Here is a 27,832-nt window from a genome sequence, read left to right on the forward strand (position 1 = left end):
GGTGGGGATGAGGAGTGCGCGGGACTCGTCAAGCGCGCCCCCGCCAGTCGGACACTGATTGATAATAACGATTATTCCGGTATTGGACTGTGAGCGCGTCCCCGACCGAGCTGCCCTGGTTCCTCCCGCAGGTGGGAGGAGCACACCGCGGACACGCGCCTCGCTTCCCTGGATTCCGACAGATTCCCGGAGAAGGAGGAGGACGCGGACCCTTGCGGACCCTCCGGACCACGTTAGGAGGACCAGCGGGACCAGCGGGACCAGCATCCCCCTCAGGAAGCATGAGGCGCGCCTGGATGATCGTGGCGCTGAGCGTCCTGCTCTGCGGAGACACGGTGAGTCCCGCACCCCCGGGTCGGTGCATGGGGAGGGGGTGTTGACAGTCTGTCTGGGGGTGCAGGGGCTTCTGCAGCCTCTGCTGCTGCTTGTTGGACCCCCATCCTGACCCCACCACAGTCCGCTGCTGCACCAGTGTGATTGTGATGACACTGAGTCTGAAACTACTTAGATTGAAAACTTAAAAGGCAGGGAAGGCAAGTTTATTTGTATAGCACAATTCAATACAATCAATCAATCATTCAATCAAATTTTATTTGTATACCACCTTTCATTCAGGTACATGAAATACAAAGTGCTTAACATTTTGACTGAAAAAAAGCATAATAAAAACAAAAATAAAAATTGCAATGTATGTACTACTGTGCAATTGACATTTATTTTATATATATATATATATATATATATATATATATATATATATATATATATATATATATATATATATATATATATATGTATATATATATATATATATATATATATATATATATATATATGTATATATTTATTATTTTTATTCATTTATTTATTTAATTATTATTATTATTATTATTATTATTATTATTATTATTATTATTATTATTATTATTATTTCTAATTTTGGTCACCTGTCTTAATTTGTATTTTGTACTATGTGTGTTGTGAGAATGAATGGTTTAAATACGTACAGTTCAGGGTGGGTGGGTGGATGGGTTGTTCTGGGTTTGATACGTAAAAAAGGACTGGCTTTATCGTCTGACTGTTGATTTACTGCTTGTTAAGTTATGAGCTTTTGCCTGTTCTGCGCAAAATTCAATAAAGAAAGTTTGGATAAAAAAAAATGTGCAATGCACACTGACATACAATATAGTTAATTAAAATGAAATAATGATAAAAGTTCAAGAATTAAGGCTAAAAGATAATCAGTCCACAACAATAAAATATAATAATAATAATAATAAAAACGTTACAAGAAATAGATAAATAAATAAAACAAATACCTCTAAAAAAATGTTAAACAGAATATACTATAAAATTTGATGCTACATAAAAGCCAGACCAAAGAGATGAGTTTTTAGTCTACGTTTAAAAATGTCCACATTTCCAGCTCCTCTCAGATCCTCCAGCAGGCTGTTCCACAGTTTTGGAGCATAGTGGCTAAAAGCAGCGTCACCAAATGTTTTAGTTCTACTCTGTGGAACAGCTAAAAAGGAAGAGCCAGAGGATCTGAGGGGCCTTCCTGGTTCATAGAACAAGGTAATTCAAAGTGCTTTACATCAACATTAAAAGCGGCAAGACACAATTAAACAGTAAATAACAAATAAAATTATAAGAAAAGAGGTAAAATAATAAAAAGCACAAGTTGTTAAAAAGTAAGGGCAGTAGAGTACAGCAGGTACACATCTCGCCATTCTTAAAATGGCAAGAATTACATTTCTATACGGTCAAAACGTACAAAGACCGGGTCAAATACAGTATTACAAAAGTAATCTGTTACAATTCGTATGGTGAATTAAACCAATTTGACAATTCTATGTCACAATGCCTGTTTCCAGGTCTTATTTCACACAAAAGGGGACAAATGTATATGAAAAACAATCTGTGTTTGAGAGCGTCTGGCTTTTTGAAGTTCTGATACCTCAGAAACATACATACAACATTAACATATCTGATAGTTGGTTCAAAACCCATCAGTATATTAATAAAATAAAATGCAATACAATTTAAAAAAAATAAAAAAATAAAAAAAAAGATATCATCCAATGAACTGTTCAGGTTTACAAGTAAATGATCCATCTTCCTCAACTTTACCTCCATTGGTACTCTGCAGATGATGGCACAAATCTACCTTCTGATTTCCAAAGGGCACAGGAGTAGTCCAGTTTGGTTTTTCCTCCGGGACCAGCAGGAGGGTTCACAGGTGTAAGTCTTCTGATCACTGCCAACTTGGTCGTATCTGTTACTTTATGAGTTTATCCGGAGTTTATCCAGATGAGAATCACATGGTAACCTAGCCCTCTAAAGTCTTCATTAATCATGGTAGTGTCAGTGGTTAACTAGATGAGAAACTTCAAATTCAGTTTTATCAACTGACTCAGTCTGAACCATAAGATTGTAAAACACAATGGACGAAGCATCAAGTCACATGGTCATTTAGTTTCTGATGAGCGGTTTGGAAGCAAGCACAAACCATCTAACTTCCGGGTTAAGGGTTATGCAGAACTCAGAAAAACTGGTTTCAAAATCGCTCTTCGCAAACCAATGGGTCACTTGACCGTAATGCTTGGTCCACTGTTTTATACAGTCTATGTTTTAAAGCCTCTTAGTCTCTGTATGGGGCACAGCCAAGTTTCTCAGGTAGCCAACGTTGATACGTCCACTGTATGTCAATCAAAGATAGCTTTGCCTACCAGCTCCTTTTGCAGATCCCCACTGAAATATCTGCAGAGCAGCCATCAGACACCTAAAGCCAAATATACCATTTAACACATTGGCTCAACGGCGAAATAATAAAATGACATTCACGTTTAGCCGATGCTGGCTACATACAAACGGCTGGTTACATCATTGACTGCAGTAGCATGACAATCGGGAAGTGATGACGGCTGGCCATTGGCTGAGTCCAGTGTCAATCAATCATATTACAAATAAATGTAAGGATTTATATAAATTCTTCTGACGTGATACAAAAAAAATGTACCCCTCTTAGAGTTGGCATGGGTGTGAAATCAAACGATTGACACCAAATCAGTTTTTTGAATCAGACTGTAAATATGTTTATTTCTGCTTTTAAATTGGACATTTTAACATGAGTCAATGGAAATTGTCTCGCTTCTGCAGTCAGCCTCTAGTACGCAGTCAAGGAACTGCAACCGTTTTTATTTCCGCATAAGACTCCAGAAGTTAGATGGTTTGCCTTTCGTATGAAGCAACCAGCTACATGCAGCTAGCTGGTTTGAATCAAATGACAATAAAGAAACCCGGAGTTCCTCTACTGACCACTAGGGTCCAGATCCAACAGTGAGTTCCTCTCCAGTGACCTCCATATTAAAATGTCCAACTTTACAGCAGAATTAAATGGACACTCTCCAAACAAAAGTCACTATAGGTGTAATGTGGCCTTCAGGAACCTTTACGGGGGCCAAAAAAATTGTCCTGTAGTAAGAGAGGGCCGCTTTTTGGCCTAGAGGGACTACCCGGTGGGTGGTCTCTGCGGATTGGGTATTCTAAAAGCAGGACATTTTCCTTCAGCCCACTCACGTGAACTTAAATCATGTGTCCACAAATCATTTAGACATTTTGCTACGAGTACATTTGATGCAGTTAGAGAGTACACAAGACGTCATTTCCGGTCTTGCTGTCATATTAGACCATTAAATAGGTCTGGTGCGAGGTTTCTTTTAATCTCAATCGCTACAACTGCAGTGTATGTTTAAAAAAGAAAGAAAACAAACTGCAAAAAGTTTCTACCTGGTGACCGGTGCTATTTTTTCAATAAAGTTATTGTGCGGCGCTACATTGTAATGGAAACAAACCGGCTGAAGGGGCCGAGGAGACATTGGGCCCTCGAGGTTCCTGTTTGGCAGATTTACCCTGAACTCTGCTAGTGGAAACGTGCCTTTTACTATTTAACTGGATATGGCTTTATCTAAAGCATGCATTTGCTTTGGCATTGTTCTGATAAGTTCCTGCAAAGTCAGTATTTTTTACTTCAGTTACTTAGTACTGTCTTGACTGTGAGTTGAGTAGAGATCTAACAGAATATAATGATTCTTATTTTAAAGTTGATGTCATTTTGTGCTGTTAACTGTACTAAGACACCACCAACACCAGTTCTGGGTTAGTCTGGAAGGATTCTGGATTAGTCTGCAAGGGTTCTGGGATGGCCTGAAAAGGTATTGGGTTGGTCTGAAAAGGTATTGGGTTGGTCTGGAAGGGTTCCTGGTTGGTCTGGAATAGGGGTGGGCAAAAATATCGATATGGCAATATATTGCGATACTTTTCCAGCCGATTCAATATCGATATTCAAAATTTGAATACAGATTATTTTTTTTTTTTTTTTTTTTAAATATTTTTTATCCCCGATTTTTTTCCCATTATATCACCCAGTGCTCCTACCTAAGTGACAGTCCTGGACATTGCCACTCTCTACCAACCCTGGGAGGGCCCTGCACTGAGCTCAGGTTTTATTTCATTTTATAATTTATTTTTTATATAACACAATTGCCTGTCCTTAAAAAATGAAAAATAATGGACAGAGGTTTATTTATTTATGGATTTATATCTATACCGACTGATCACTGTGCCTGTCCTTGGTTTTAGTACCCATCTTTCTTGTGTTTATTATCATTTGCCACATAATTAAAGCAACCTCATACTAAATTTAATGTTAATTTCATATGATGTAAATAATATGAAAAACATATACAAATATGTTGTAACTTTAGCTTATATAGTTATAATAAAACATTGTTTTGACTCAGTTTGTCCCATGAATTGTCACTATAATCTGATGAACGTGCAACTCGGATTTTAAGATCCATCACTATCATCTGATGTACATATATACAACTTGGATTTTAAGATGTGTAATGCATTTTTAAATTTTTCGGTGAACTATGTAGAATATAATAATCGGGATATCGCATAATCGGGATATCGCAATGTGTATCGTATCGTGGCTCAAGTATCGTGATGCGTATCGTATCGTGAGGTCCTTCCCAATACCCACCCCTAGTCTGGAAGGGTTCCTGGTTGGTCTGGAAGGGTTCTGGTGGGAAACTTACCATAAGAGCTCAAGGTGGGTATATTCACCTAGTTGAAGGCTGCTCACCAGAGGAAACCATCTGAGGCTTCCGATGACGTACTTCAGCAGATCTGACATTCATCTTGGTGCATACACACAAATCACATCAGCTTTACTTAAACCATGAAACCAGGGGAAACTAACCAGTTGGTCGGACTACAAGCATGTCTTAAAGACCCAAAGATCTGAATGACTCAAAACTTTCTCCAGCTAATTTCAGATAAAATTGTAGTTGTTGAACTTGAGCGGTTCAGGGTCATTATTGTCTAGCTTTGTAGTTACTCTAGATGGCATTACCTTGGCTTCTAGTACTACAGTTAGGAACCTGAGAGATGTTTTTGTCCATAATCTGTCCTTCGATTCACACATTAAACCGGTTTCTAGGACCATCTTTTTTCACCTTCATAATATTGTGAAAATTAGGAATGATCTGTCTCAGCCTGGTGCAGAAAAACTGATCCTTGCATTTGTTACTTCAAGTTCAGACTACTGTATTGTAATTCTTTATTATTGGGTTGTACTAAACATTCTTCATGAAACCTTCAGCTCATACAAAATGCTGCAGTTTCTAAAATAAGAATGAAAGGTGAACCTTCAGATATCAGGCCCCTTTCCTCTGGAAAGTGCTCCCAGTTTGTGTTCAGGAAGCAATCTCCCTCTCTACCTTTTAAGACTGCGCCTAAAACCTTCCTTTTTGATAAATGTTGTATTTAGGGATAACTCAGGTGCCCTGAAACATCCATTAGTTATGCTGCTATACTCCTAGACTGCTGGGAGACCTCCCATGATGCACCTGTCCTCACTCTGTTCTCTTCTACTAACTTCCAACTCAATTAATGACATCATTGTTGTTATAAACCTGTGTTCCTTCTTCCCGGCAGGTATTCCTTATTTGTTGTTGTTGCTGTTCTCTCTTCCTGTCCTCCCAACCTCCAACTGGACCAGGTGGATGGTCACTTCAATTCAAAAAACTTTTGATGCACAGTGTTGGTTTCCTTATTGAAGCAATATATATATATATATCATTATTTTACTGGCTCTCTATTAATTTGACTAATTTGTAATGAGTTGAACTGTTTTGTCATGATTTAGTGCTATATAAATACAGCTCAATTGAATTGAAACATTTAACCCAAAGAGCTTCACAGAGCAGAAGAGAACACATAATATATCCTAAAATATATCATTGATCATAAGATAGTAAAAACACATACATTTAACTAGTAAAAAAATACTCAATTGAGGACTTAAGCCAAGAAGATGTTTAAGGTATGTTTAAGGAAGATGTTAAGGTCCAGTACAGATTGAAAGTCCTAGAGTGGGAGATCTTTTCTTCCAAAGGTGAGAGTGAGCTCCATTGGTCCTGGAGGAAGCAGCTCATTTTAATTAACACGTTCATAGCTTGAAAAGACTTTAAAAAGGACAGAAACATACATTTATCCATCCATCTTGCACTTATTCCAAGGCAGACTAATAGGGTCTTCTGGAGTTTATCCCAACCGTCTTGCAGAAAGCATGAATTGCATCATATGTCTAGTGGCTACAGAGGTGGCCTTGGGTCTGGAGGCCCCAAGTTCAAGCCCTGGAATGGCAACCAAGATGAACCACCTTGGGCCCCTGAGCAAGGCCTTAACCCTAATTGCTCCATGGTGTGTGTCTCAGATGTAAGTCGCTTTGGATAAAAGTGTCTGCTAAATGACAGTAGTATTAATCAGCTTAACTTATATGTTTTTGGACTGAAGACAGACTGTGACAGAAACATGAATCTACTAAACATTAAGAAGCATTGGTTCCACCTCAAAACAGCCGTATGGACACAGTGTTTGTGTCGGACCTGCTGCAGTGCTGACAATGTTCTGTCATAATAAGATGCTTTGCCTCTAAGGTCTTTGTCCACCAGATGGGTGCTTTTGTGTGATGAATAATTTTGACAAACCGATATCGAATCAGCGCAATCTTTCACATCGACAAAGCATTTCAGTGTGCAATTATGTGGTTTTAATTTTTTTTTAGAGTTTAGATAGTTAGATTTTTTTGAAAGTTTCACTTCCAACAAAACATCCGACCAGTCTTGATGAAGACAACTCTTCTGTCCCATAAAATGACTTAAGGAAAGACATGAATCAGATTCTAACAGAGACATGTGGTGAGCTGAGGCGATGGTCGCTTGGACCTTTGACATTTCTTATCTGCTGCTTGCAGCTTGGTGCTAGCTGTCCGACAGTTCTTCAGACCGTCCAGCAGTTTCCTAGACCGTCCAGCAGTTTCTTAGACCGTCCAGCAGTTCTAACCCGACTCTGAAAAATGTCTTGAAGCTCCTGAAGTGAGTAGAAGCTCTCACCAACACAGTCTTCTTTGAATGGATGTAGCACATGTTTTGTTTCTTCCTTTTTTGTGTCAGTAAAAGCAACAGAAAATCATTGTCATTTCCTGCCAACTCCATTTTCTCTTAATTATTTTTTGGAGTTGTGATAGTTTATTTTCAAATTTGCATCTTGCTTGACGTTAACAGACCAGAAGTCGACATTTCACTTGAATTTTTCATAGTTTCATGCCGTGTATTCGCTTCGCCTTCATTCTAGACTGTCCTGTTGGAGCTGATCTGGTCCCTGACGATGCCTCACTACATCTCTGGAGTATCTTGTCTTGTTCTCTCTGTCAAACCAGCAGTCAAAGACCTTGTGTAGACAACATCGGTAACCTGTTCTTAGACTGCAATTCGTGTCCTGATCATGGTGACTGGAGTGTAGGAGCTCTGCTTGCGTATTAGGAAGACCTTCCTAACCCTAACCCAAGAGGAAGAATTCAGACCTCGACAGGAGTGTTTAAAAGTAAAACAGCGTCTCAGGAGATGGATGGAAGGATGGATGGATGAAGTGTATGAATGTGGATAGTGGCCTTAGGCTGCTGAACTCTGTGCTTTCAGAGTCTGAATGAGCTTTCTTCCCTCCCTGCTGTTGGCATTGTGCTTCTTTAAGACCCTCACTCATGACCTGAATGCTTAAGCTCTATGCTGTGATGCATTCAGGGACTGCTGCAGTTTACCCTTGCTGTATTTTTAGGCGGTATGTTTTTTTTTTATCTTTCATCAACCCAGAACTCTACAAAGTGGATTCAAATGCATGAATCTTTCACTAACGCACATGTAATACCTTATTACTCAGCACAGATTCGCTTCAGGCGCTCTTCTCTGCTTTGTGTTACACAACCACTAATGGACTCTAGATCCCCCCAACCCCCCATCCTGAATCTGTTAGCCAGCAGGAACTCTGTGTGGTCCCTGTGAGGAAGAGATTAACCGGAAGCTGAGTGTCCATCTGGAATTCCTTGAGGACCACAGTTGAGGAGAATGGCCGCAGAATTTGATCAGGACACTAGGGTCTGGATTAAGACCTGCAGTTCCTCTACTGACCTCTAGGGTCTGGACTAGGGCTGTTCGATTAATCGATTTTAAATCGTAATCGCGATTATGTAATTAGAACGATGTTAAAACGTGAAAATGGTAAAATCGATTTTTCACTTTTTTTTTATTTTTTATTTTATTTTTTTTTTTACCTTGTCTGCACACATATTAATGATTGATACCATATTAATGATTGATGGAAATACCTCTCAATACCTGCGGCAAGTGCCCCATGGGAGAGGCTCTTTAGTGTAGGAGGGGGCGTTGTAACATGCCACCGGGCATCCCTCAAGACAGATGCGGTAGACTGGCTCGTGTTCCTTGCAAAAAACTTGCAAATGTGAATAGCAAATGTAATGACTGACATTACACACCTCTACCTCCTTCATGGGTTGCATTATCATTTAGCATGCAAAGACCCAGTTTAGTTTAATTAGAAAATGTCTTGTTTTATTTAATTGGAAATATAACTTACTGTATGTTTGCAAGTGCTGATTTGCTGATTTTTTTTTTCAGAGATAAAACTTTATATTTTATTATATTTTTAAAAACTTTTTTTCAACTTATATTACAGAGTTTTGCCCTTTATTCATTAATTTTTGGTTTAATAAGAGCAAAGTTTGCACTTAAAGCCCAATGGGGCAAATGTTCAATAAAAAAACAGCATATTTGAAATCATTTCTTTGCCTTTTGTCAATTCACAAAATAATCGTAATCGTAATCGAAAATCGGATTTTGAGAGAAAAAAATCGAGATTTTATTTTTGGGCAAAATCGAACAGCCCTATCCTCTATCCCCTATCAACCTATAGGGTCTGGACCTTCAGAACTGAAGGTCTACTGATGAACTGAAGTTCTCAATCCAGACTCCAGTAGTCAACAGAGGAACTGCAGGTCTGGATCCAAACCCATTACACTGTAATCCATATCGTATTGGGTCTGACAGGCAACTTGAGCTCTGATCTTTTTGTGTTTTGGCTGCTGTGTGAACCTTAGTAATCATGTTCAACTCAACTATAACTAATTTTTGTGTGAGAACAGAAAACTGGCAACACAGTAATGTTGCCACTATCACCATGGGGGCTTCTTAAATAATTAAGCTGTGTTAGTTTAGATTTGTAGTTTCTCATTTACTGGCTAGCTAGCCTTTTACTTGAACAATCTCACTAAAATTGACTTTAGAGTGAATCTTAGAGATTTTTCTCACATATTTTTGAGTTTTTGAGTCAGAAGGGCCTCAGACACTGTGTTGCAGAAGAACCTCCTGCAGTTTCAGGGATCAATTCATCACCAACCTGCAGCCTTCTGTTGGGACTTCTCGCTCTGATAGTCCTGCTTTTATGCTGCTGTGTATGTGTGTGTGTGTGTGCTAGAGAGAGAGAGAAAAAGAGAGAGAGGCTGAGCTTCACACTGTGCACGTTAACATGATCAGAGGTTGTTAATCTGTACTAATGCAGCTCGCAGCCATCTGCGCCCTGACCAGCTGCTGCTCTGTTACTCAACCTCAGAAACCCTCACATGGACTGACTCCAGTTTGATGTTTGTGTGCGTGCTGGCCGACCAGAAGGCTGATGGAGGGTGGGAGGTGTCAGGGTGTGTCACATCTGCAGAGATGCTCAGCCGATCCTTCAGGAGGTCCTGGGTCTGCTGCACCCAACTCTGTTCCTCTAAGACCTAAACCAAAAAGCTGATGTGTGTCAAACAGGAGTCCTCAGTGCTATGGCTGCATCAGCCCCCATCTTGAATGGGGACCTTCACCAGGTCTCAGACTGGATTTAATTCAGTAAATTTAAAGCTTTATTTATATAGCGCAAAATCACAAAAAAAGTCAAGATCTGGAAGAGCGAACACAACAACAACAATAATAACAACAACTATAGTGTCCTTAAGAGAGCTGGACTAAAAGAAAACAGAGTCAGGAGAGGTGCATCATGGGTGGTCCCCCAGCAGTCTATAGCAGCATAATGAAGGGATGTTTTAGGTCACATGAGCAGTTGGTAATTCACCAGAGGCCTTTGACATACTTTCACCTTTTGTACAAATAATAATGACAAACACACCAGAAACGTCATGAAGAAGAAAAAAATCCCAGAATTTACTTGCATGGGAGGTGGAGGCAAGACCAAATATTATATTTGGTTTCCTCTGATGTGAGTAGTAAAAGTAAATGAATTGACCAGGAGTGTGTGACTAAAACTGTAAACCAGCAGGATCAGAACATCACACCGCAGTTGGAATAAAGAAAAAAATGTCTAGTAGTAGCTGCACAGTAGCAGTATATACAGCCAGCTGAGGAGGTCCAGGGGTGCTGGATTTGACCCTGCTTGAGGAGCAGGGCTGGGCATCGATTCAAATGTCAAGAATCGATTCAATTCCAATCCTTAAGATTCAGAATCAATTATCACGCTTTGATTCGATTCCGATATTGATTTGAGTTAGTGTTATTAAAACTGCTTTTTGAGCTGTTGCATGAATTATATGTGTAGTTATGCAACATATCACTACTAGTATTATATTGAGATCCAACAGCTAATGATGCTGTAAGGACCAATCACCTCCCAGAATGCTGATAGAACTGCTTTCAGAGACATCGTGTGGAATTACCAAACAGATCCAGGGCAGCAAACAGAGACGTATGAAATCGTTTTTATTTTGTCCCACATTCCGTTTGAATTTTTTCCATTTTCAAGTCTATTTCGGTTTATTTTTGAGAATTAGTTTTTTTAGCATTTTATGTAAATATAACCCCAAGATAGTATAGAAAGTAATGAAATATAGACAATTTATGCAATTAGAACTGAAAACTTTAATGTTTTCATACATTTAAACATATTTAAAGGCAAAAACATGGCACCAGTTATTCTCTTGTCCAACAAAACATTCCTTTTTTGTGCATAAACAAAAAAATACCAAAAGTTGTAATGTAATGATGACAAAAAAAATTGATCTAGACATACAAATCAATTTTTAGGAATTAATATGAGAATCGATTTAGAATTGGAAAATCGATTTTTTTCAACACAGGCCTTATGAGGGGGTACGTGGAGGCTGGGGTTAACTCCACATGTGGAAAAAACAACCTGTATCATTGGAGAAAAATTTTCTGGAATCCTGCCAGCACCTGAGGATGACTGGATATTATTCAAAATCACATTAAATAAAAACATCGTATAGATATTGATTAGCCACATCAAGTAGAACCAACCAAACTTTTAGTGACATGTTAGATTAATGTTAAACACACTACTTACCTGTAAATTTAATTTTTATGTTTGTTCATAGTTCAGTAAATTTTCTACATCTGGTTTCATGTGGATTAGTCGTCTCACATGGACGTAATTGGGGTGACAAATATGTCCGACATGCCAGCAGCCTCCACTGAAAGACTGCTGTTGCTATAGGAACCAGTGGGGTGAGGACTTGTACTGGTACTGGCATGGAGCCACTTCTTTCAGTCTTCCACTGTAACTGGGACCAGTTCAGCAAAGATCCAGCAGGATCATTTTGGTAACCTACATCAGCTGATGATCCAGTCGTCATTCTGGACCAGCAGGTCAGCGTGGTCCCTGAAGACAGCCTGCCTCCCAACTGCTCAATGTCTTCCAATTGGACCAAAGCTGCCATTGTTGGGTTTCCACGCGGCTTCACGCAGTCATTTGTAGAACACGCGTGTAATTTATCTATCTTTGTTGATTTTAGAACTAATTTGACCTGACTTGTCTTTAATAAAAATGATTATCAACAGTTTTCTTCTCAGTCAGCATAAGAGTGCATCTCTTGTGTGTGATGGACATCTGGAGGCTTCACAGCCCATCACTCATTGATATGTGTTAACAACGATTAGTGTTTGATATTCAGTTTTCTTTGGATTAAGGTTGTAACAATCGTTTTAATCATAGTATACATGGGAAAGTTAGTAAATATGCAGCTTTGTTTCATTGTTCAAGTTAGGGCTGGGGATCGATTCAAATGTCAAGAATCGATTCGATTCCGATATTGATTTGGGTTAGTGCTATTAAAACAGTTTTTGGAGCTGTTGCATGAATTACATCACATGATTATGCAACATATTATGCAACATATTATTACTAGTATTATATTGAGATTCAATAGCAAGTATTGGCAGCTAATGATGCTGTAAGGACCAATCACCTCCCAGAATGCTGATAGAACTGCTTTCAGAAACATCGTGGGGCAGAATTATCAAACAGATCCAGGGCAGCAAACAGAGGCCGTATGAAATTGGTTTTATTTGTTCACACATTACGCTATAATTTTTTTCCATTTTCGGTCTTTAATTTTTGAGAATTTGGTTTTTAGCATTTTATGCAAATGTAACCCCAAGACAGTATATAAAGTAATGAAATATACACAATTTATGCAATTATAACTGAAAACTTTAATGTTTTCATACCTTTAAACATATTTAAATGCAAAAACATTGTGTCCAACAAAACATTCCTTTTTTGGGCATAAACAAAAAAAATACCAAAAGTTGTGATGTAATGATGAAAAGAAATCGATCTTTTTAGGAATTAATATGAGAATCGATTTAGAATCGGATAATCGATTTTTTTCAACACAGCCCTAGTTCAGGTGTAAATCATAAGAATTCAAATATGTGAAGAAATATTGCCTTCAAATCTCCCCTGACTTCAGGAGGTTTTACTGCTGTGTAGTTGGAAAGTGTCACCTGACAGAGTTTGTGTAGCTTTGTCCACAAATCCACAGAAAGTTGATTTTAGTTCACTCAGGCATGTGTGTGGAGCACGACATACCACCTTCTCTGTGTGTACACACTGTTAGTACCAAACCCATGGTCTTCTAATAAAGACCTGGTCCTTATACCTGAAGGCCACATATTCTGCTTTTCTTTGATTTCAAAGGTTTAAAACTGTCATTGTAAGAAGTGAACATTTAGTTAATCACAAAGTAAATGTTTTAAAGTGCAGTCATATCAGGAACAGAGATGGTTAGTAAGACATCAAATCAACGCCGTTTGGACCGTTGTCTGTTTTACTGATGTGAGAAATTGTCCACGCAAAACACCAACACTATATTTAAATACCCTCGGAGAGCACAAGGCTTCACTATAGAGACGCGGAATAGACAGTAAAATTTGAGGACTCGTTGCAACGGCTTGCTTGACACGATCAGCACTACACCAGTGCAGAATATTATAGAGCTGTTGACCGGCACTGACCAATCATTTGCCGTCAACTAACACCACTAGCGCTCAACGGTATATTGCAAGTCACGAACGTGTCGCGTATTTCTTGGGGGCGTACACGACCATCGTATCCAAACGAATGCAGGATAGACGTGACAGCTGTGATGCGTACACGTACGCGTTGTTAACTGCTAGTATAATCCCGGCCTTAAAGCCCTGACACACCAAGCCGACTGTCGGCCGTCGGGCCGTCGATGAGCGTCGGTGCGCGCCTGTCGGCCTAGTTTTTTCCGGTGTGTCCCGCGCGTCGCACGTCGGCCGTCGGCCGCCCGTCGGCCGTCGGTCAAACAGCTCACTTTGTGATTGGCTGTTCAGGTAGCGAAGAAACGGAAGTGACGAAAGCAAAGCTAAGCTAAGGAAGCAAAGCTAAGAACGCAAAGCTCTTTTCTTCTTCCACAAGCTGAAGGCCGAGGGCTGACAACGCCAGTGCCGATTCTTTATTCTTACGCATTGTGGTAGCGACAGTGGTGTGGAAATGTGGTGTGAATATGAAGCCTATTTGTTTTGTTTACGGCTTCCCAGAGCTTCCGGTTTTCGTGCTAGTTGCCGTTGGGTGTCGTCTTTGCGGTGTGTCTAGTGCTCCTTTTTGGAGCCCGACACAGGCGACGCGAGGCGACTCAGCAGTCGGCCGACAGCGGGCGACGTCGAGTTGGTGTGTCCTCGGCCTTACAGGGCGGAGCAAACAGGAAATAAAGGCTGTAGCCTGCAGGATCTAACGGACCTGGAGAGATTTAGAGTCACAATCAAAGTAAAACAAGTCTGTTGACATTCTTATCAATACGATCAGAGCTAAATACATAAGAATATGGACCTTTGAGTGACTCCAGACTGCAACACTTTTGGAACACATTCAGAGGGTCAGATCTCCATTTTATTTTTATTTATTTATTTTTTTTATTTTATTCTTTATTTCATTCATTAAAAGAAAAACAAAACAGTTCAATATAATTACAACAAATCTTTTTACTTGAATGAAGGGGAATAGAAAGAAGACTAAGCTTATTTTATCTGTCCCTTTTTCCTAAGAAATCAAATTTCAATTAATGTGATAATAAAAAACAAAAAACAATTACAAATGACGCTATTAAAAAAAACAACTTTCCAATAAACGTAATGAAAAAAAAAAACTACAACAAAGTAGCTGTCGTCAAACACAGATAGTCGTATTCTTTTTTGATTCAAAGAAAAAATATATGAGAATGGTGCTAAAAAGAGAGAGAGAAAAAAAGAAAACCCACCTAACTTAACAATTATCATGATATTTCTTCATCAAACTGGCTTTTATTATTCTTTTAAATGTAATTTTTGATTTGCATTCTTTTGGCTTCTGTATCCAGATTGTTTCACATTTTAGTGCAGACTTGTGGGTAGCCGGCATCTTTAGTTAGCTTTAACCACACATCTACTGCTGGATGAGGAACAGACAGACAGAAACTAGATGGTGAGAGACTGGATGTCAATGTGGGATGAAAACCAAGCAGTCAGAGACCAGATGTCCATGCTGCATAAGAGCAGGCCGTCAGAAAGGAGACATGAGTGGGCGTGCAGAGGTTTAGCAGGAACATTAAAAGCCTTTTCAGCTGCAGTTTTTCTGATGGCTTCCCCCTCTCTGCTGTCTGTTCTCCATTGTGACTAAAGAGCCCAGCCGGCTGCAGAGCTGCCTCTATTTTCGGTACCACGACTGAATTATTTACAGAGCTTAAAAAAAAGATTCCTCCGCCACCTGTGAGCGAGCGAGTCCTAGAAACCTTCCAACGAGCCCTGTAGTTCTGGGGCCCGTTTCACAAAGCAGGTTTAGTGAAAACTCTGAGTCTGTTAACCCTGAAATGAGGGAAACTCTGAGTTTTCCGTTTCACAAAGGGAGGTAACTCAAACCAGAGAAAGAGAGGTAACTCTAGCCTGTTTCACAAAGAGAGGTAACTTAAGCTCTCGGTCAGTTACCATAGTAACAGACGCTCTGAATCTAACCTGGTCGGGACCAGGTTTATTTCAGCGAACCTGGAGTTTCTCTCTGTCTCCTCCCTCAGTGGCGTCAATTCAGCCAATGGGTCTTTACGCAATACACATCCGTTTTCTGCAACACGGACAGCAAGCGGCAGAGTTAGAGAGCAGAATAGGCGTATCTGACAAACGCAACGTATTTTATTCACTATGTCAGTGCAACAATATCACAGGGACATCCCAGTTTAACTTCAAACAGTTAAAGTCCAAATGCAAAAAGGAGAGGGAGAGTAAAAAAAAGTCAAATATTTCCCTTAAACAGATGTATAAGAGGATTTATATCTTACTTTGAGATGAACTTGCATAATTAATCCATCAGTGGCTAACAGCCTCGTTAATATATTCTGGACCCATCACTTGCCTTCTTTCTTTTTTTTTATTGCGTGGTTGTCTGCTTCATTTTAATTTTTGTAAGTTAGTAACACTGCAGAGCGCACTTTTTTTAACTTTATTTAAAACTTTATTTAAAAGTTCCAATTACAGACAGAACATTGACCGTGGACAGTCAGGCATCAAGGAATTAAATAAACAAATACAGTATGAGACATAAAGTGGATGAAGTGCATAAGTCATTACATAAGTAACATAAATATAATAAAATAAATCAATTTAAATAAAAAGAAAGAAAATGGCAGGACATATATTATATCTGCAGAGCGCACTAAAAACGAGATTGATAGCGACCACTGTCGTCAGGGACGCTGGGACATTTCAAGATATGAGGGGGGGGGTACAAGTGTTGGGATAGATAATACCTACTGAAATCCATCATGTTGTTCTGATATGCATTTGTAGTTATTTTATATGTATGAAGTAATAGAATACATCAATACAAATAGATACAGAGTAATTCCATAAATGTATTTTAAAAAAAACATTTACATTCTCCCCTGAAGCCGAGGTGTGGCAGCTGCCGTACCCAATTGACGGCCCTGATCTAATTGACAATAAAATTTCATTTTTTTTTTCAAAATATGCTCTCATACTCGCCATATGCACGTATTAATGCTTCTAACTCCAGTGGCGTGAAGTATGTGGATCTTCAGATGCAAACTAACGTTTCCTCAAAGGGATTTTGTAAATTGAAAAGATAAATAAAGTTAAAAAGAAAAAAAAGAACATGTATGTCGCTCTTTTGTGTCGCCGGTTGCCATGGTGAATCCTTGTATCAGCAATCTACTGATGCTGGCTTTTTATTTCCCTCACGCTCGCGCTTAACTCCCGGTGAAACTACTTAGAGTTGAGTAAATTACCTCAAATCCGCTGTTCTGGAACCGAAAACTCAGAGTTTCCGATCTCAGAGTAGATCAACTAAGAGTTCAGGATTAAACTCAGTGTTTGTTGAACCTGCTTTGTGAAACGGACCCCTGGACTAGTCTGGTTATCAAAGCTCAGCCTTCAAAGTCACACAAGCAACAAATGAGCAGGGCTGGGCTCGATTCAATTGTCAAGAATCAATTCGATTCCGATTCTTAAGATTCAGTATCTATTATCGCGCTTTGATTGGATTCGATTCCGATATCAATTTGGGTTAGTGTTATTAAAAAGGTTTTTCAGCTGTTGCATGAATTATATGACTGTGTAGTTATGCAACATATTAATACTACTATTATATTGAGATTCAACAGCAAGTATTGGCAGCTAATGATGCTGTAAGGACCAATCACCTCCCAGAATGCTGATAGAACTGCTTTCAGAAACATCGTGTTGGGCAGAATTATCAAACAGATCCAGGGCAGCAAACAAAGACGTATGAAATCGCTTTCATTTTTTCCCATTTTTGAGATTTTGGTTTTTAGCATTTTATGCAAATGTTACCCCAAGACAGTATATAAAGTAATGAAATATAGACAGTTTATGCAGTTATAACTGAAAACTTTAATGTTTTCATACCTTTAAACATATTTAAAGGCAAAAACATGGCACTAGTTATGCTCGTGTCCAACAACGGTCCAAACATTCCTTTTGTGGGCATAAACAAAAAAATACCAAAAGTTGTAAAGTAATGATGAAAAAAAAAGACATACGAATCGATTTTTAGGAATTAATATAAGAATCGATTTAGAATCGGAAAATCAATTTTTTCAATACAGGCCTAAGAGTGGGCAAGGTGTTTTCAGGTGCACGGAAGGCCACTTTCAGACACTTTCATGAAGTCTTGAGGTGTTCAGACACATGACAGGTGACAGTGGTCACTCACTAGTGGTTGCGTCACTTGCATCTGCATCTTCATCATGGAACCCTGACGTTCCTGTCTGGTTGTAGATATCCTCATTGATACTGCTGGTTGGATGTCTGTTTTGCGTGCTTTCCTTGTCCACATGTGGACTCAGTCACTGCTACTTTCAAATTTCTAAGGATGTTCTCGGTTTCCTCCCATCTTATTGATGTTCACTCATCTCTGAGTAGCTCAGGAGGATCTGAGCATCCTTCTCTGGCTCTTTTCCTGGTCTCAATTCCTGGAGCTCGTACAAATTAAAAAAGAGAAAAATAAATGTTTCGTGAAGTAAGTTATTTTGTGTAATTTTACTTATTTTAGAACTGACACTTTAAGCACTAAGATGCTTATGCTCATTGATTGGTTAATTCTACTTTAATGCTTGAACATATAATAATAGTGTTAATGTAATGATAATATTGATAATAATGATGATGATGATGATGATGATGATGATGATGATGATGATGATGATGGCAATGATATGTTTCAGGTGTGTGTCAGCTAGGGCGTTCCCAATCCAATATTCATATCGGATATCGGTCCGATGTCAGCCAAAAAAACGAATATCGGATTTTAATGGACTGCATCTAAAATCTCCGATATAAATAGTTAATTCCACAAAACCACCCCAGCATTTCTGTCCTATAAAAATAGGTGTCACTTCAAACCTTAACGTTGCCGCTGCCCTCCAAAGAAGAAAAGTGTCTGGCTTCAGCATGTAGAGATCACATGATCACAACAACAAGTGTGTGTATGTAGCACGGACAACATGTCGAACGTATTGATATAATATCGGATCATATCAATATCGGCCGATATTCATGGCTGAGATATCGGTGTCATATTGGAAGTGAAAAAGTCTTAGCGGCCTAGTGTGAGATATGTTTTAGGTGTGTTTCTGAAGTAATTCAGGTGTATTACAATTGTGTTTCAGGTGTGTGTCAGGAGTGTTTCTGATCTGTGTCAGGAGTGTGTCAGGAGTGTGTCAGCTATAATTCAAGTGTGTTTCAGGATGCTGGATTCAGTTCAGACTCGTGTCTGCAGAGAAGTCGAGCAGCCGCCTTGGTGTAAGCAGGTGATTAGCTGAGCTTTAAGTCAGTAGCACATGATAAGTGTTTAATGATCCCCTCCCCCAGCCTGTCAGCGTGGGCAGGACATTGTTTCACAGATTAAGGCCACTGAGTTTAACGCCCGTAGCCAATGGGAGCCCCAGGATAAAATAGAGTTCTCACTCTGAGGACCAGAATACAGAGGGCTTTCACCACGTCATTAGCACATTCATACCAGAAAAACTACCTGAGAGGGAGTGTTAGAGAACAACCTTTTAAGCCAAACAGAAGCAAGAAAGACTCAGAGGGTCATAGGCTGGGACTGCAAGTCTGCATGCAGCTCCTTCCCCCTGCTCCTCCTCCTTGGTAATGAGCTTGTTCTGTTGGTTCTGGCATGTACACAAGCCCAGAGATGTTTTATAGAACATCAGCGTAGAGAACGTACACATGGTACATGCCTACGCGGCGATCTCGTAACGGCTTACACCGCTTCACAAGCATTGCGGTCTTCACGAGAACAGACACTGGCCTTGCCTTCTCCTCACACAAGGAGATCATAGTCTAGACCAGGGGTCGGCAACCCAAAATGTTGAAAGAGCCGTATTGGACCAAAAACACAAAAAACAAATATGTCTGGAGCCGCAAAAAATGAAAAGACTTGTATCAGCCTTAGAATGAAGGCAACACATGCTGCAAGTTTCTATATTAGTTAGAACTGGGGGAAGATTTTTTTTTCATTATGCACAAAAAGTGGAAATGTCGAGAAAAAAGTCAAAATGTTGAGAGAAAAGTCGAAATGTCGAGAAAAAAGTCAAAACTTTGAGAGAAAAAAGTCAAAATGTTGAGATTAAAAAGGAAGAAAAAAGAGAAAAAAAGGAAAAAGAGTGGAAAAAAGGAAAAAAGAAAAAAAAAGAAAAAAGAAAAAAAAGAAAAAAAGGAAAGAGAAGAAAAAAAGGAAAGAGAAGAAAAAAGGAAAATAAGAAAAAAGAAGACAAAAGAAATAGAGCAAAAAAGAAAAAAGAGAAAAAAAAGAAAAAAAGATGAAAAAAAGAAAAAGGAAAAAAAAGGTCAAACATTTTTGAAAAAGCTCCAGGAGCCACTAGGGCGGCGCTAAAGAGCTGCATGCGGCTCTAGAGCCGCGGGTTGCCGACCCCTGGTCTAGACTGTTTTCTGAAGTGGTTCCTCGATGGTGGAATAAGTTACCAGTGGAGAAAAGAGCAGAGTCGTCTCTCTGTACGTTCAAGAACGTGTTGAAAACTGTCCTCTTCCAAGAGCACCTGTCATGAACTGCGCTCCCCCTTTAACTTCCTAATCTGCATTTGTTAGCTGCATTTATTTAAATACTGTTTTATCTACACAAACTTTGTGATCTACTATGTTACTGTGGCTTGATTGCTGTCTTCTGTTGTAAGTCGCTGTGGATTAAAGAGTTGTCATGGTGATTTGAGCTTTCTAATGGTCCCCAGGAGGTCGGGTTGTTGCATTAAGACCTGCTGGAGTGTGTCCTGAGGGCGGACATGATGTGGATTTGGGGTTAGGATTCGGACTGAATCCCTGCATCTTGACTGACAGGTGTCCTATCTGCTGTTTCCAGATAGCAGAAGCAGCCTCGTCCCCGGCTGATGACCTCTACCTGGACACTGCTGCTTCTGGAGGTTATTACCCCGAAGACGACGATGACTTCACGTCTGGCTCCGGATCAGGTACACATCACACTGAAACATCCAGCAGTGGTGCATCACTGTTCCACCTTCTACTTTATCTCCAAACCCACTCCCAATCACCTATGTTCATATGAGGCTGTCTGTCAGAATCCTCTGGGGAGATTTACAAACGTCACAGCTCTGCTGGTGGTACCTGAAGCAGCTTTACAACCTTGGTTTAGTGGTCGACATGCCATCAAAAGGGGGTCAGAAGTTAGAATCTCCTCTCTTAATCGTGTTGTTATATTTAATGATAAAAGAAACATGATCTGATCATAGTGAGACTTTTTGTATAAGACAAATTCACCCTGAGTGGGCAAAAAGTACCCCCATGATTCAGCGGCTTGTAGGTCCAACTTCATCAGCAGTAACTCAGTAGATGTTTCCTGTCTGACTTCATCATCATCATCTTTGTTGGAAGCCACATATAGATTATATTAAGCAGAAATTGTCTAGTATAATTTACAAAACAAGGGATCTGTTGGATAAAAAATGTCTGCACATACTGTATTTCTCTCTTATCATGCCATACATGTCATATTGTGTGGAGGTTTGGGGGAATACGTATAGAACTTATATAGACCCTATAGTTAAACTCCAGAAAAGAGCTGTAAGAATAATAAATAAAGTTTCTTATCGTGACACTACTAATAAATTATTTGTAGAGTCATGCATATTAAAATTCATAGATATTGTATATTTAAAAACATTAGAAATTTTGTTTCGAGTTAAGAATAATAGCCTTCCTGCTTGTTTTCAGCATTTCTTTAAATTAAGAGAAACAAATTATAATTTAAGAAGGCTGTGGGTCTTTGAAAGATGTCGTGTGAGGACTAATGTTAAATATAGATGTGTTTCATTTTTGGGAGTCAAATTATGGAATCAACTTAGTGATGAAGTGAAACTGTGTAAATCTCTGTTGAATTTTAAAAAAATATTGAAAAGTAAAATAATTAAGGATTACAATGCTAAATGATTGGAGTATAATTTGGTTAAGCAGAACAATTTAAAGGGAAATTTCTCTTTTTGTTTCTTTTCATATTGCAGATAATCTGGGTTTTCTGTTGGAAAGTACAGGGTAGGCAAATATAAGCTTTGGCTTCAGCCTATTCCTTTTTCGGTTACAGAGTTTATTATTATTTTTTGTGTGAAACTGATGTGTAAACTTGTATGAAAGTGTTTTGTCATTTACACACACACACACACACACACACACACACACACACACAGTTTGAATTGCAAATAATGTAATGTAACCGAAATAAACAATTCATTCATTCATTCATCAGTCTCTCATGTTTGTGGAGGAATTCTGGCCCATTCATGTTTCCAACGTTGCTTTAGTTCATTGAGGTCTTTGGATGTTCACTTCTAGACAGCTCTCATTTAAATCAGGTTCACACTGTCAGCCCTCCACCACTGTGCTTGACACTGGGTATGAAGTGTTTAGGTCATTGAGGGTTGATGATTAGCAGCACTTGGCTTCAGCTTCACCTTAAAGAACAGGATTAAAGGCGGTATTAACTTTATCAATCATACGTGGTGCTATAATAGTTTTGGATCGTTTAGTGACAGCTCTTCCTTCCTAGGTGGACGTGAGGAGGAGCTGGAGGATGCAGTGACGGTCGGTGTGGCTTATACTGAAGTCAGTGCAGCTCAGCCCACCCTGGATTCCACCAAAGCTTCCACTCCGAAGATGGACACGGCCACGGTCAGAGTAAAGACCAGAGAAAGGAAACCTGTCAGAACCGAGGTAAGGGCTGAAAATAGACTTGGTTCCTGCAACCCAACATCTGAAAACATTTGGACTGTGTATTCATGGATTATTAGTTGGTGATTGTGTCAAGGCCAACTGTTATAAGCTGTGGATGAGAACTTACAACACCTATTACAGGAATAACAGTGTTCTTTCAGTGACATCGGCCAATATGCTTAAATAGCTGATAGGGCTGTTCGATTTTGCCCAAAAATAAAATCTCGATTTTTTTTCTCTCAAAATCCGATTTTCGATTACGATTATTTTGTGAATTGACAAAAGGCAAAGAAATGATTTCAAATATGCTGTTTCTTTATTGAACATTTGCCCCATTGAGCTTTCCGTGCAAACTTTGCTCTTATTAAACCAAAAATGAATGAATAAAGTGCAAAACTCTGTAAAATAAATTGAAAAAAAGTTTTAAAAAATATAATAAAATATAAAGTTTTATCTCTGAAAAAAAAATATCAGCACTTGCAAACATACAGTAAGTTATATTTCCAATTAAATAAAACAAGACATTTTCTAATTAAACTAAACTGGGTCTTTGCATGCTAAATAATAATGCAACCCATGAAGGAGGTAGAGGTGTGTAATGTCAGTCATTACATTTGCTGTTCACATTTGCAAGTTTTTTGCAAGGAACACGAGCCGGTCTACCGCATCTGGCTTGAGGGATGCCCGGTGGCATGTTACAACGCCCCCTCCTACACTAAAGAGCCTCTCCGATGGGGCACTTGTCGCAGGTATTGAGAGGTAATTCCATCAATCATTAATATGGTATCAATCATTAATATGTGTGCAGACAAGGTTAAAAAAAAAAAAAAAAAAAAAAGTGAAAAATCGATTTTACGATTTTCACGTTTTAACATCGTTCTAATTACATAATCGCGATTACGATTTAAAATCGATTAATCGAACAGCCCTAATAGCTGAGATATTTTTGTCTCTGTTTCGTTTTTTGTTTCTGACTCGCTCTCTGTCCTCTGGTGGGAATGTCTCACTTGTGAGCACATGCATGTGTCTTTATGTTGTCATTGGGCCAAAACTCTGCCGTGACCAATACCGAGAGCAGAAAAAAACCAAAAACATGCTTGCTCTGTTTTTTTCTAAGACCCAAATGTATCCGAAATGTCTTTCCAAAACTCAAACTCTCCATAGCTCTTGAGTTTTGTCTTTGGATTTCCTGTTTATTACAGCGCTTTTGCTTCGTTAAAACCTGCAGTTTAGCAAAACTGCTTCCAGTCTCCTCCAGTTGAGTCCTAGGTTTCTTGAGGAACAGAGGAAACATTGTTTCTCCCCAGCCCTTATGCTATGGTACTGTACCTATGGTAACAGTTCAGCCTTCCCTCTCTTCGCCCAGCCACCAGTTCCAGTCACAGAGGGGCCCCAGAGGAACCAGTTGACCAGTACGACCGCAGGACCCAGCTTTCCTCAGGAGTCTGTCGAGGTCCAGACTGAAAACCTGTTCCAGAGGACAGAGGTGTTAGCAGGTAGGTGTTGTCTGGCGCTTGTATCGAACTTCCTGGGTCAGTATGGTTGCACATCCTTTTATGTTTCCTTTGTCATAAGTTGGATAAGACACTAAAATAACCGCTCTCTACTGTCCTACATTTTGGCAACCCTCTGTTGGGATCCAGACTAGTGGTGTTGAATGCTAAAGGTGCTATGGGTTGATTTTCAGCCATTTGATTTTAATCTCTGGCACCTCAAAGAGTGTCCCTGAATGCTCCAGAGATGCATCCCAGATGCATGACACAACTCCAAAACCTTGAAATGATTTCAGACAAACAAAGACCCAGAATGAACAGGAGAGGCTCCTCATGAAATCAGTAAGCAGAGTTGCGGGGGACAGCTGTTCACACTCCTAATTCACTGCTTTTGTTCTGAACCAAAGCAAGAACAGATAGTTTGGTTTACTAATAGAAAGTCTGGGTTTGCCTATAATAATCCAGCCATGAATTTTCTATAACCTCTAAATCAAATCCAGGGTCATGGAGATCTGATTGAGCCTATCCCAGCTCACTACGGGCAAAAGGCAGGGGTCTGGACAGGTCACCGGCTCTGTTTATGATGATGATGATGATGATGATGAAGCTATATTTATATTGCACATTTATAAACAATGCTATAAAGCAATGCTATAAAGTGCTTAACATAGAGGAGATTAAAACTAGAAAGCAACATAAACCACCACGAGGAACCAATATACCAAATAGTTTGTGAACATATCTGAGCTGACTTGTTTAATTACTGCATTACTTTATTGTAAAATGTGATCTAAGTTACAATAACAAACATAATATAGCATTCAGGTCACACATACCCCTTTTCCACCAAACTGGTTCCAGGGCTGGTTCTGGTTCACAACTCGTTCAACTTGCGAACCAGCTGTGAACCGGTTTGTTTTTTCATAGCTCGGGTGCTAAGGGGAGACACGTCATTACGGCGCTGCAAACATCAGTTACATCGCTGTGTTTGCATTGGCGCGAAAGTTGAAGCAACAACGCATTCGCTGTAATACGTAGCGTCTCCTCCACAGACCACTGCTGCTTTGCTGCATCCAGATTAATTCTTATTTGTAGGCCTGCTCACTCCTCAGGTTAAGGAGGAGACCTGAGCTCAGTGCAGGGCCCTCCCGGGTTTGGTAGAGGATGGCAATGCACAGGACTGTACTTAGGTAGGAGCACTGGGTGATAAAATGGGGGAAAAAACTGGGATAAAAATATATAAAAAAAAAAAAATTCTTATTTGAAAATGTCACTGTCTTGCTTTTGCCATTGGTCTTAACAACTCTGCCCCCTCCGCTTACGTAAGCGGTTTCTTCCTCTAGCCCAGCAAAGAGTTGGTGCTACCTTGGAACTGTTTTTTTTCTGGCCCGGAGCCAGTTCTTAGTCAGTGGAAACAGAAAACCCGGTTCTGAACTCAGCACTGGCCCAGAACCAGAACCAGCCCTGGAACCGGTTTGGGGGAAAAGGGGGTATCAGAGCACTTCAACTCTTTATTTTCTCAGTTGTGGAATACCTCAAGGCTCTTTGTTGGGGAACCAGTCTGTTTTCATTGTACTGGTGTCTCCTGGAGTACTTTTTAAAAAGGTTAAGTTCTTCTTTCATTGCTCTGCAGATAGTCTGGGGTTCATCGTAAGTCTGAAAGACTGTACAGCAGACTTAACTGTGGACTCATGAATGTCTAAACCCTTGGATAACCTTTGTCCCTCTCCAGCCAGCGACTCAGAGATCTCATTTTAGCGCGGCATGGTTCACATCATGGGGCAAAAATTAAATGTCTAAGTGTCTTTCATTAGTGTAAGTCTGCCATATTTCCAAACCCATGTCATTACAGTACATGGACTCCAGATCTGAAGCTCCCGCATCCAATTAGATTTAGCTGAAGTAGTTCTGTGGGCTTGGTTACAAACCTAGAGACAAACCACAGCAAGTGACGTACATCATCATCATAGAAGCTCGACAGTAATTGGTTGAGACGTTTGTGCAGGAACATTTGTGAAATTTTCCTTATGGGAGTTAAACTCTGGTCTCTCTCTGTCTCAGCTGTGATTGCAGGTGGCGTGATCGGCTTCCTGTTTGCTATCTTCCTCATTCTCCTGCTCATCTACCGCATGAGGAAGAAGGACGAGGGCAGTTATGATCTCGGTGAGAGGAAACCCACTGGAGCTGCCTATCAGAAGGCCCCGACCAAGGAGTTCTACGCATAAAGCCCCGCCCCCTGCCTGCTGCCACCAGATGAACACATTGACGAGTGACACGGTGTCCATGGGCTGCTTTTATGAGAGAAAAGTAACCGAGACCTTCCCTTTCTGTAAGACTGAAACGCAGCCATAGATCCATCGAAGAGGCTGAAACATTCATTAAGCTTCCTGAGCATGTTCAACAGGAAGAAACTGGAGAACAAGGAGAATTACTGTTGCAGCTCGTCTTTTATTTGTGGTAGCGTGTCTGAATGTGTATCGTTAGTCTCAAAGATACCACTGATGGAGGTCTGTGTTACTTGTATCAACACTGTTAATGTTCACTTTTACAAATGTCAGCCTTCCAGCTTCTTCCTCTGTCCTTCGTTCTTTGCTGACTTCAAGATTCAAGGTTCTTTAATGTCACGTACAACTTAACAAGTCATTACTTGACATTTTTTGTGCTCCGTGTCAACTCAACTTTTGATAGTTAAATATATAAGGGCAAATTAAATAGGTAAAATAAAAAAAAAACAAGAGTTCACACAACTCTTGCTGTGTGCAAGATGTGCAGCTTGGGGAGGGGGTCACAGTTCCAACCTGCCCAATGTTAAATCCTATTAACCCTCACACTAACCCCCAGGTGAAGAGAGATGGAGTGTGGGAGGGACAAAGAGAGAGTAGAAAAGGAGAGTGTGTAAGAGAGGAGAGGGGTAGTGAGAAAGTGGCATCAGCAGTTCAGAAGCTTGATGGATTGTGGGTAGAAACTGCCACATGAAAGATGCAAGAATAGTTAAAAACTTGGGCGACTGGGGTTAAAGAGGATCCTCCGAGCCTTCCTCTTCCAGCGCCGGTTGATTGACTTTATTTGGTGACACTCAATCTTGATTTGTGTTTGTCTTTAAAAGACAAAAACTGTGTCAGGGCTCCAAACTCTCAAATCTGGTGTCTAATCTTTGTCTTTGCCAAGCTTGGTGAGTTTCCTGTTGTCATGTTTCATATTCGCTGCTGCTCTAATGCCCTGTGGGATGTTTCTGATCCATAGCTTCATCTTCCTCCTCACATCCTCCCTTTTATTTCCCAACATCTTCCTTCAATCATGATCCAGATGTGCAGAAGATGTGTCTGTACCGACACCCCTGCCCTGTTCCTCTACTCAAACAGGCATCTGTAAAGAGAGAACATAAATGGTTGAAATGAGTTTCCTCTGCAGGATGGCTGGACTAGAGATAGGAGGAAAAGGTCAGTCATCCAGGAGAGACTTGGAGTACAGTCCCTGCTCCTCCACATCCAGAGAAACCAGTTGAGATGGTTCTGGTTGGGATGCCTCCTGGATGCTATAACGGGCAGGTGTTTCAGGGATGCCCCACCAGGAAGGTGCACCAAGGCAGACCCAAGACACACTGGAGAGGTTATATCCTATTGCCTCGATGGTCTGAGGCCTTGGTGTCCTCCTGGAAGATCTAGAGGAGGTGGAGGAAATGGTAAAGTAGAAATGGGTCAAAGGAGACAAGTTAACCTAAAATTGAGCAGAAGGTTTCTTTTTTATCAGCTTTATTAAAATGTCTTATTTAGCTATAAATGGCTATAAAAACTGCAGTTGTGTGTGGCAACAGCCTGAAACTAGTTGTCCAGATATCGGGGTTGGAGATGGAGG

At 40.0% G+C, this 27,832-nt stretch overlaps 1 protein-coding gene across 1 annotated transcript; it reads left to right on the top strand.

Annotated features, from left to right (window-relative positions):
• Positions 1 to 27,046, top strand: sdc2 (syndecan 2). The gene is made up of 5 exons (XM_061741073.1): positions 1 to 335; positions 20,623 to 20,731; positions 22,321 to 22,484; positions 23,851 to 23,980; positions 26,039 to 27,046. The coding sequence occupies exons 1-5, from the start codon at positions 282 to 284 to the stop codon at positions 26,200 to 26,202; spliced, it is 621 nt and encodes a 206-aa protein (XP_061597057.1). The 5' UTR covers positions 1 to 281; the 3' UTR covers positions 26,203 to 27,046.
• The last annotated feature ends 786 nt before the right edge of the window (positions 27,047 to 27,832 follow it).

The sequence above is a fragment of the Cololabis saira genome, chromosome 15 (assembly GCF_033807715.1).
Source record: "Cololabis saira isolate AMF1-May2022 chromosome 15, fColSai1.1, whole genome shotgun sequence".
In the NCBI taxonomy this organism is placed as follows: domain Eukaryota; kingdom Metazoa; phylum Chordata; class Actinopteri; order Beloniformes; family Belonidae; genus Cololabis; species Cololabis saira.